The sequence below is a fragment of the Pieris napi genome, chromosome Z (assembly GCF_905475465.1).
Source record: "Pieris napi chromosome Z, ilPieNapi1.2, whole genome shotgun sequence".
In the NCBI taxonomy this organism is placed as follows: Eukaryota; Metazoa; Arthropoda; class Insecta; order Lepidoptera; family Pieridae; genus Pieris; species Pieris napi.
The window spans coordinates 10,037,047-10,048,639 of NC_062259.1; the positions used below are offsets into that span (position 1 = coordinate 10,037,047).

The 11,593-nt window shown below is 32.7% G+C and overlaps 1 protein-coding gene across 1 annotated transcript; it reads left to right on the forward strand.

Annotated features, from left to right (window-relative positions):
• The first annotated feature begins 756 nt into the window (after positions 1-756).
• On the forward strand, positions 757-10,938 carry LOC125062591. The gene is made up of 8 exons (XM_047668602.1): positions 757-1,594; positions 2,049-2,116; positions 4,000-4,201; positions 5,497-5,687; positions 5,849-6,025; positions 7,448-7,474; positions 9,847-9,998; positions 10,745-10,938. Exons 1-8 carry the CDS (start codon positions 1,564-1,566, stop codon positions 10,890-10,892), a joined length of 996 nt encoding a protein of 331 aa, XP_047524558.1. The 5' UTR covers positions 757-1,563; the 3' UTR covers positions 10,893-10,938.
• The last annotated feature ends 655 nt before the right edge of the window (positions 10,939-11,593 follow it).

Sequence of the window (11,593 nt, forward strand, 5' to 3'; positions counted from 1 at the left end):
GTTATGGTTAAAATTTAATAAATTTCATGACTGGCGATTTATGAATAAAACACATGGCCTTGAAAATTACATGAAACACTATCTATGTATATCCAATATTGTAAATTTTTTGTTCTTGTATTTACACAAAATCCTAAATCATAAAAATCTGCAGCTTGAAAAACCTGAAATAATGGTATCAGAACATCAAACATCTCATTAATCTTTATACAAAGGAAGATTCTTCGCTTTGTTCTACTATACCAGTGACTTATATTACGGTAAAATTAAATTTTAAATAACAGGAATTCTCCTACTCAAGTACTTAATAACCAAGATGAATTGTTGAACGACTCAACTCTCAGAAAATTGTAGTTAGCTTATGTACAATTATTAGTACCAACTACGCGATACTTTGAATCGATCAATATTGGATCAACAATTTGTGATTTTATTGCAGATTGCTTAGTACATAGTAAGTTTTTAAAAACGCAGTCATCAATCTCACATATCTCAAACTGCTAATACCACGTTTTTTGAAATTATTTAATATTCAGGTTTGAATTAAGCCAAAGTTTCTAAGCCGTCGCAGATTTAATCCACGGATTTTTTATTACTTTCATGTTTTCTGGGTCAATTTGGCCACGGCTTAGATCTTGAAAAAATTGCAAGGGCGTAGTTCTTTTCGGGCTCACCCAGGTTTTGAATCTATCGAGTCTATTAAAGCTTCCATTTGACTTAAATCAACAATCTAAAATTGTATTTCGGTAATCGGAAATTAACTATCGCATCTGCATAACCGTGTCACACTTCAATAGCTTCGAAATTGCCAATATTCTGTTGATAACGTTCCACTCGTAACATAGATAGGCGAGTAATAGCATTAATGAAGTGCAGTATCGGCTTCGAGTATTTCCGTACATTGCTCTCTAGGAGAATATCGGATTTTCGTATTGCAAAATATTTTAGGAATAATCAATTTTTTGCTGTTCGTCCAGTGTTCGTCCAAATCTCGTATTAAATTACTGGTGTTAAATTATCTGTTTAATAAAATATTTAAAATTTTTATCTCTGAAACTACAAGTTGAATAATTTTTTTACAATATTTTGCGTAACAATTATGTACACGCTAGCATTATTTAATTTTGCGTAAACCGGTAGGCCAGGATTCGATCAGTAGGAACAGAACAGAGTGTGTATGTATATCCATGTAATAGTCGCAAATATACAGTGTCTTCGCATGACTAATGTACGGGACTTGAAAATAGTAATGTTTGGTAAACATTCTGAAGGCTACTGAAAATATTACTAAATCGTAAATCAACAAATAAGTTTACACGAAGATTTAAATTTCCTAAACACCAACGCTTTATTAATAGCTATTGCATAAAATACACGATTTAATCAATTTATAATTCCCTAAAACTTTGTGAAACGAAATGTTTCAACTTCTCAATATTTTAAGTGAAATAAGAAATTGCTTTTGAAATACAGAAATTGTTATTGTAATAAAATTAACAACGCGTTTCCTTTGCTTAATTAAAGAATTATGTTTCGTTTAAATATTTAGTTTTATAAAGAACAATGAACAAATGGACGAGTTTTTGCGTAATTGGTATTTGGATTTTTGTTATATTTAGATATAAGAAATGTCATGATTTTTTTTTAATCTAACGTTCTCGATTAGAAGGTCCTCTATTGTCCTGTTTCTCTGGTTAGTCTTCAATAGCAGTTGGTCCCGAAATTCTGTGTATAGTGATCATCCTTTGTCGTCGGTGGTTTCATCAAGATATTATCAAATATTTACATAACGTTGAGGGCGTGTGTTCAAAGCCCGCACAAACTTTGAACGCACGCCACACATTTGGACTGGTGCTATTTAGCAATATACCTCCGCAGTTATAGTTTCCCTTTGTGATTATATTTTGTATTGCTATAACAAATACATAAATAAATGGCGACTTGGGTCTATCGAGATTATAAATTCTATTATTTATTCAAAACTACGCCTCTTACTGTGACGTCACATATTTAATTGACTTTTTTACAGCAAAATATTTTGATTTTAGCATTGTTAGCCGTTGGCAATGATGGAAGAGAACCATTTAAAGCTCGCGAAGGATCATTACCGTTTCTTGTGAGTAACAGGGAGTATGCGCTGTACTATTACCGAGAAATATTTCTTACGTAATTTCGTACACATTTTGCTCATAATCAGTCTTTAACTACTACTATACTCAATCATAATAGGATGTTTTTATGTGCATCAGAATTGTAATAAATTTATTTGTCGAAATGATTAGAACGTGCTTAATGTTAAAACGTTATGGTTGCCATTTTGTTATTGTATTTTACGCTGTAAGATAAACACTTAAATGTGTGTTTATAAAATAATAGCTTCTAAACTAACGATAAAGAACGGGACACTAACTATTTTCCCGCAGTATGGAAGGTTTATTAACCTTTTTTTCAACATTCAATAAACGTTTAAAAAACAATAGATTTGTACAAAAATCGTAATTTACGTAACTGTCTTATTATAAAAAGTGTTAAGCTATTGGTATTGATGAGATTTTTTAAATGCGAAACACACATATTGATTTTTATGTGTAAAATTCAAATTTTATCATAAAAGTAAAATACAATGATCCCGTAGAAAAATACTTTGAACGTGAGCAAGTCAGACGCTTCTTTTAATATTTATTTACTGAATTAATATATACCTAACTCAATTCACAAAATCTAATCTATTAGAAAGATAATCTATATATATAAAAATGAAACCCGTTTTCCGTTGTCACGACATAACATGAAAACGGTTTGACCGATTTGTCTGATTTTTTTTTATAATATACCTTAAAGTACGAAGATGGTTCTTACGGAGAAAAATTAAAATAAAATTGAGTGAATCAGTCTAAAAACAACACTTTTCTATATTCCCATACAAAATATTCGTAATAATACTTAAAAGTGAATTTGAACTTTAATACCATAGCATAAAGTTCAAGTGTTAGTGGAGGGGTTCCGGGAAGGTAAATTTTTATTTTTTGACATAATGTATTTGTTGTCTTATCAATTTTCTTTTTTTATCTTACTAGCTAGACCGGTGTCCCGAATAGCAGAATAAGTATTTTAAACAAATAAAGAATCGACTGTTAGGCGGTACGATGTTCGCCAGGCCAGCTAGTTAACTATAAAAATAGTTAACAGTAGGTAATATGTTTTCTTCTAAAATCAAAATTGATACAATATTTAACTTACTACGTAGTACGTCACTTAGTAGACAAAAACAAATAACATGTATTAGTAGTTAATACAATAGATTACAGTAAATGATGTGAAAAATAATTACTTATTGGTAGTAGGAACTTATTTCGCATTGTATATTTTCAAATTTAATATCGAAATTGAATAGGGTGGGGTCAGTAATTAACATTTTATTACCAACTATCTGTTTTATCTACTCTTGAAAAATAAATAATACTTACTTAGAAGATCAATTCTAGTTCCTAATCCTGATGAAAAGTAACTCAGGGAGTATTAAAATGGTTGTGCATGTTATTTTATTATGAATACATATATAAGTATATGATGATGTGGTATAAATCTTTCGAAAGTTCAGGAAATTGTTATAAAGATATGACAAAAAATGAAGTATGCCATTAAAAAGAATTATGTCGAAGAAAATAACCAGTAGATCACTTGAAATTCGTCGAAGCTATTTCCGCCCTAATTTTATTTTAAGTTTCAAGTTCCTTATAATGCATACAAATACATAACACTCATATACACTATAACTAATGTTTGCCTATACTGAATAAATGTAAATATTATGTACAAGCAGAAAATTTAATAGCAAAAAATATATATTACTTGCCAGAGAGAGTACCTACTCTTCTCGGACAGGACACGGTTATAAAAAATACTCTCTAGGATTATATCTGTTATCGCTTGATTATTTATTTAGTTAGATAAACTATTTTTTGACGTACATTTACTATAGAAATTTGCATTCCAAAGGTGTATTTCACCTCCCGGTATCGAGGTATATGTGTTGGCACGCTTCTGTCCCGCACTACAGTCATCACTGCAGCTGTGTGTGTAACCAACCCTAACACACACATACACGACTATCGCCCTATAAACGTGATAACTGGCACGTCATACAGACATCCCAGAAGAGGGATAAGAGTCCAAGTTACTAAAGTATTGATGCCGAAATGTAAGTCAGTTAAGCCTTTACAGCAGAATTATCTCTCTGTATCTGCAATTTCACCATTTTAAGTAAAGTATTCATTACTCTTTTCATCACAGTGTAAACATAATTTGAAAGAAAGAGACAAAAGAGCACTTTAGTTAAAAGAGTGCAATTAGTTTTAATGAACAAGGGTCAAGGGTTTTTTTTAATATTATATAATCTACAGATTTCAGGCGCTAAGATTCGGTCGAATTAAACTAAATGTACATATTTAAATCCGATAAAACTTTTGACGGGTTCCACTTTTACAGTCGATGATATGAAAGAACTTTCTGGAATGAACAGATGTTTATCTGTTTTCTCTTTACCAAAACTTAGGGCTAAAAAAATGTATATATTAGAACTATTCTTTCGAAAAATGCGAACAGAATAACTCCCATTTAATCGAATTCTGTGTTATATATATAAAAACCTCTTTATTTACAACAACAGATACTAGACCAAGTTTTAAAGAGTATTTACAATGCAGACGACAAGAATGTACTTAGAGAAATGTATTCTATTGTCATTATTATTATTAAGCAACATTGCCCTAGGGATTCAGCGTGTGACTCTCATCCCTGACGTCGTAGACTCGTTCTCCGGCTGTGCACCAAAAGACTTTTTGTGTGCGCATTTAACCCTCACTGGTATAGTGAAGGAAAACATTGTGAGGAAATGCCTTGGACTCAAAAAGCGTGTGTCAGGCACGCAAAACTGATCACCTACTTGCCTTAGAAAAAAATTGATCATAAAACAGATAAAGAAATTTGAGGCCCAGACCTCAAAAGGTTGTAGGGCGATGTTGTTTATAAGTTAGCCGGCAAATGGCGTGACTCTCGGCACAGGGTTTGTAGCGTGGAATCCCGGCTGCCCGGATGGCATGGATCTCACATACTCCATGCGTGATAAACATTGTAAGGAAACCGGCATGATACATACATTACGTGTATCAGGCATAGAAGACTGACCTGACTTGCCTATTAAGAAAAATAGTTGAGGAAACAGGTACAGAATAGGTACTACGGTCTCATACAATGTTATCTATAGCAAATAAATAACATTGTATGCAAATCTTTTCCAATCTGAACCAATGTTAAAATTGCCGTTTTGTGTTTTTATTTTGCAATGGTATACACTAAAAAAGATATTAACTAATTCTAAGATTTCAAAACTTCGTCTCTCTAGTACTCAGAAACGTTTTAGGTTGTAATTTTATGTCCTTCTTATTAACACACTTTCAAATACAAATAAAATAATTCAAAATATGTTTTCGTTAGGTATAAACGACTCGGCAACAATTGGTTACACAGTTCAACAATCACCAGCTGTGTTGGTTCTTAAGCGAAAGATACCAGATGTCCTGGTTGAGATACCTTTGAGGCCCATTAACATTGACTACAAAGGAGAAGAAATCCTCTCGCTACATGAAGAATGCATAATGGCCGGCTGGCATTTTTTCTATAAAGGGGTATTGCGTTAGAAAGTCTTTAAAATATAAAAATTATTTATATCTATCACTTTAAATTGTTTACATAAGCACTAATCTCTCATTTGGTCGCAGCACGAACACGAACTAATTGGACCATTCACGTTATCCTACAAAGGGTATCATATAATATCTGATTTCAGGACAAAATATATCCAGTGAACAAATTCCTCTTACAAAGAAACACGAGAGTGCAATTTTTAGAAATTGCTAGGAAAAATGTTTGGTGCGATACATTGACGCTTAAGTTTCAAAAAGCTCTTCTTAACATTGGCTACAGAGGGGTTTTTGATAAATCCTTTTCTGTTTGTATCAGAGACGTAAGTATAATTTCTGCTGATATTTAGCGTCTGAACATACGCATAAATATTTGACAACAAATATACTTAAGGCCCATTTAGATGGAGAGAGTTTCCCGTCTCGAAGGTACGGTTTTCGAAAGAATATAAAAAAGTTTCTTCGTCTAAACATTCACACCTCTCGCTCTTCCACTTTGGCGACAATTGGCTCGCAATGGAAAATTTATTGTGTCCGTGTAAACAGAATTTCAAAAGCAATAATCGTATTTCGGGGTTTTGTGCCAGTTGCTACCATGAGTGCAATGCGTGAGGATGTTTTAATAATTAATTAAACGGAAACGGAAAAAAGATTTTGGGTTAAAAATGGATTCGTAACTTCAATAAAGTTCAATTAACTTATTATCGGCAGACCCAAAATTAAAACGATTTTGAGAACAATAACCTAGTAATCACTGATGATAAAAAATCTCGCACTCTAATCGGTTCAAACCGATTTGTACGATACTTGTATGAATATAAAAAGATGACATACGAGATCGTGTTAATACTAGTCGAGATTCTCGTAAGAAAGAATTTTCGTACCAAAAGTTCGATGTGTAAACAGACGCAGGAAATTATCGCCTAGCGATATGTCACTGGCGAATCTCGTATGACATAATCGTAGATGAGAATTTAGTTCTTGTCTGTATGTAAACATTTTGATACGATAATGCTATGGCGATTATTGCTGGTGATAGTCGCGTACGATTTCTTATGAGTTATTTTTAAAATCTAACGTTATTATCTGAAATTATTTCTTTAATTTGAGTGTAGAGGTTATCGTGTCGACGGGATGGACAATAAATGTTTTACAGTGTTTGACGAAACCCATGAACATTTTGAACTGGATTTTTTGTCGTAAATTTATTCCAATGTTTTAATACTTACACTGCTATGCAAACATCCTAAACCATTGGAATCAGTCCATTAGTTCTCAGTTATAATTGTTCGAACATACCCGACGTTGGAATCGTTGGAACATTTAAGAAGATATAAATTGTATCAAAACCAATTCTTATATGTTTTTTTTTTATAATACAAGTTACAAAACAGACTTTCATACCTTCTATGCACAATACAAAAACTTTGTACCTCTAAACGAACTTTTGGAACCCCTAAATCGGACATACCTACTTTATGTTAAATTTCTGATTAAATTTACTGCTAATTGATTGTTATAATTGGTCCGAAGTAATTAGGATTTACTTGGGAATCAAATAACTGGTCTACTCGTCATTAATTAACTAATGGCATGTGTACACGTTTATTTAATGAGAGTGAACTTATCCAATTAATTACCACGCGAAATATCAACACAATTTCGATGCATACGCTAGTAATAAGTTACTTGAATATAAACAACACGCATCTATATATACAATACAAAAACTTAATTTGTTTCAGACTGATCAAATAGCCCAGCCTTGTCACGTAAGTTTATTCAACAAACATATATTTATAATATTAATCCGGTCAAATTAGACTAAAAAATAGGGGTAAGGTTACAATAATTCGCACTTGGCTGAATATTGGTAGGATTGCTCAATACACTATTATAAAAAAAAGTGAAAAGTCCTCATCGATCCGGCACGTGCAAAAAAATTTACTCCGGGTCAAAGATCACAAAAATGTGTGTTTCGCGATTTTCAGCAAAATGGTAAGTTTTATCATAAAATTAGTTTAGACAAAAATTGTAGATCAGATAATTATCTATAAAAAATGTCGCAATACTTTTTTCCTAAGAGCCACCGTTTTTGAGATATAACGATTCAAAAAGTTGAAAGAGTAGTAATCGTCATAATATGCACACGTTTCCACGCCACCTTTGAGGTAGTGTACTTAGCGCGTTTTTTTAAATGTGGTTTCCCCGGTAGGCCTATTGCACTGATCTTTTATGATTCTGTTTAATTTGAAACTATTGAATAACTGTAGATATTGACAAGGGTTGAAAATGATGAAAGGGATGTAAATTACAAAAAATAAGAAAATTTTATAGTAGTGTATTGAGCAATCCTACCAATATTCAGCCAAGTGCGAATTATTGTAACCTTGGATGTCTAAATTGACCGGACTATATAGAATGAAAGAAAACAGTGTAAAATAAGGATTGACACTTCTTTGACGGAAATAAAATAATACTCACTTCGAATAAGAACCAATGCTTTTGATTTTATTCTAAGTTGGAGTGCATTATAGCAGTTTAGAGGCTATACAAAGAATATATTATCTAATTTTGATAAAGGACAGCCTAAATAATCAAATGGAATAAAATGTAAACTGTAATATCCCTTAGTACTATATTATACTAACTAGATGTAGACTTGAGGAAGGCAATATATAGACTTCAATATCCTAGCAAGATGATAGTCAAGTAGGAAACAATTTCACCACATCCGCGATTTGCTTCTGCAATACATATTGTTACGAGCTAGGGAATCGGATAGAAAACGCCGTAGAAACGCAAGGGTTTATTTTAAAATAAATCAACGAGGACTTTGATTACACTAAAAAAACCTAGTTACTTCAATTACGCGCACTTCACACTGTACTTCATCACTTGTCTTCAGTATTCGCACTTTATCTCTTCGATGTTAATCTCTCGGAATTGAACTGAAAAATGGGTCGCGCTTCGGCTCACTTATATATGCCTGGGATCTTGAACGATATTCGAGAACTATCTAGGCAGGAGTGGTACTGAGTAGTCTATCCTTATCGAACAATTCTAGAACGTACGTACTCTTTCGCTTCGAGAAGGTTCCGATCTTTCCTCTCTTTCGCGTATCATTCCGTCCTTGAGTCACACCTAGAAAGTTCTCTCTAAAATATTTCTTCATAAAAGGGGTATAACCAGTCCTGAAAACGCATAAAAAAGTGTTTCCTGAAAACTGTACCACTCGACTACACTTCGTTTCTGGAACAGTCTGAAAAAATGTTTAGGTACGCCTCCTGATAACAAGGGTAACATGAAAATTACTATAATAATAATAATAATTTTCTAATAGGTTGACCCTCTCCTGAAAAGGTCTGAAACCACTTTTCAGCTTCCTAGAAACGTCTCTAACTGGTGGAAAATTCGAGAAACATTTCAGTCAACCCATCTTCGTAACAATACTATAGAAAGAATTGGTTTTATTTTCTACCGTAAAAGTGGTCGGTTCAGTAGAAATATAACCTAGACAACTCTATAGGTGGGAATCCCTTTTTACCCGGACAAAAGAAATTAGTAAATAAAATTCAAATTCAAAAATCAGGTAATCATATAGGTAACACATTGTACACTTATGACTTGTCAGTAAAAAAATATGTCTATTAAAGCTTCTTATTTTACATTTAGTGCCAGTTCTCAAATCAAGGACGTAGAACGGAATAGAAGAACTGGCAATAAACTCTCCGCCACTCTTTTTAATCGCCATGTTTTTTTTATACTTTAGGAACCTTAATATTGTTTTATTGATAGACATTTTAAGGCTACTATGGAACACCAGCCCTATCTCACTTCATGTACAAAATCGATAGGGTGACATAAACTTAAAATAATATATTATTAGGAAACACAAAAGATTAGAACGTGTAGGTACTTTAGACTTTTAAAATCTACTGAGGTTAGGTTAGTAACATGTCCGTTCCGCACGAAGTCTCGAAATAAAAGTGAGTCAACGCCGGTGTTGCCACGCTTTCTATAGGTTTCTGCTACAAGATGGCGTTAGTCCGCTAACAATATCATAATTACAATTTCGTCCAAAATTATTATATTCCTTTTTGAGTACAAACTTATTTATCTCGTGTATTTATATAATTTATAGGGTATGTATGGTGCGCCTTTAATCTGCCGAGGGAAACTTGTTGGACTACTCATGGCTCCAGATGCCCAGTGGTCAAACTGTACAGGGTACAGTAATCTCATACATTTGTTTAACTCGGATCATACCATAAGTTTCATGGAATGCGTCAGTAGGTAAGATTTTAAACTGTTATTATATCAACAAGGAACATGTCTAACCGAAGGACTCATCAGTACCGATCTAGTGAAAATTATGAAAAATCTATCTATTTTTACGAATTTAATAAGAATTAGTAATAAAAGTAAAATTTCTTATAAAAACGCAAAATAAATTATAACTCTGCAGGGTTTGACCTAAAGCACCTCCCGTGTAACAATTTTTTGCAGCTGATGACCCCATCTAACCCCTAGTTGCGTTTGATCCGCGACTTTTTTGCCGCCCTGTAAAGAACCTAAAAGTAATATAAACCCATATATCGAAGACTACAATTTAAAGCAACTTCAGTGTCGCAGGGATCTGCTGACTATATATCTTTATAAGCTGTGTAGCAATATGCTGAACTCACCTCATATGTTGTTTAAATTGATCATTTCTATTCCTAGAAGTTTGAGATTTTTCAAGCGAGCGGATACATTTTTTATCTCCACTAAGCGCTCCAATTTGGGGTCCTACGCTCCACTAATCAGAATGGCTAGTCTATGCAATCGGCTGCAGGGCTCGAACAATCTCGATATTTTCTTGGGGTTTTTCGCTACACTTTTAATCCATGGTCTTTTGTTTTGTAGTCCTTTAGTAGTATTTATATATTTTTAACTTATTAATTGTTAGCCTTGGTTTATTAATTGTTGTTGGCGCGGCTATTAATAAATAGAAAAAATACCCTATACTAATAATTAATTTTTAAAATAATTATGTTCAGGATGTTTGAACCAGAGTTTGATTTATCATGGGATGGCCTTAAGACTTCATTACAATTAAGTGAATATGAAAAGGAATATGACTACATACCAGCTATGTACGACAGAGTATTAGGTGACTCCAGTACTTCAAGTGAAGAAGTTATCTAAACGTGTACGTGTCTAAAATAAATACTTATATAATAACGCTTTTAATTATTCTTAAAAATATATGTTAACTTTTCTTACTTCTCGTAATCGTTGCCTAGGCCAAGCTAAGTTTATTTTTCAATAATAAGAAGCTATGTATCATTATCGTTCAAGCCGAAATCATTATTGTTTCGCCAGTATGAGAACGTAAATAATGAACCATGGCTGTGGTTGTTCTAACAAAAGTAAAAGTTAATAATTAGTACAGGAATTTTGTATAAGAAAATGAATATAACTAAATTTCCCGAATTTAAATAATAACCTAGAAACAAAGGACCGGCAAGGCAGTGGTTAGACTTGTGTAAGGTCCCTTTAGCACGGAGCAAGACTCCATCCGTTTTACACAGTTCCGAAAAAAATAAATATTTGTCTTATTGTAGTAAAAACAAACAAATAAAGAAAACTTTTAGTCTTAGAGAATATTTAAATTGTGCTCTATTTGGATCTTAACTGAAACCCGTTATGGCAAAAAGTATTAGTGGCGTATTTTATTAATTTCAATATTGATTTTAATGACAGGTCAACCCCATTTGTCAATCCAAGAAGCTATTATTTATTATGCTCCCTACATTGCCTGTATAAATCAAATCAAATCAATTCTGCTGTTTCTGGTGTGATGTTTTTTTGATTCATAATAAACCAAGTCTGTTTAACCGGATGTT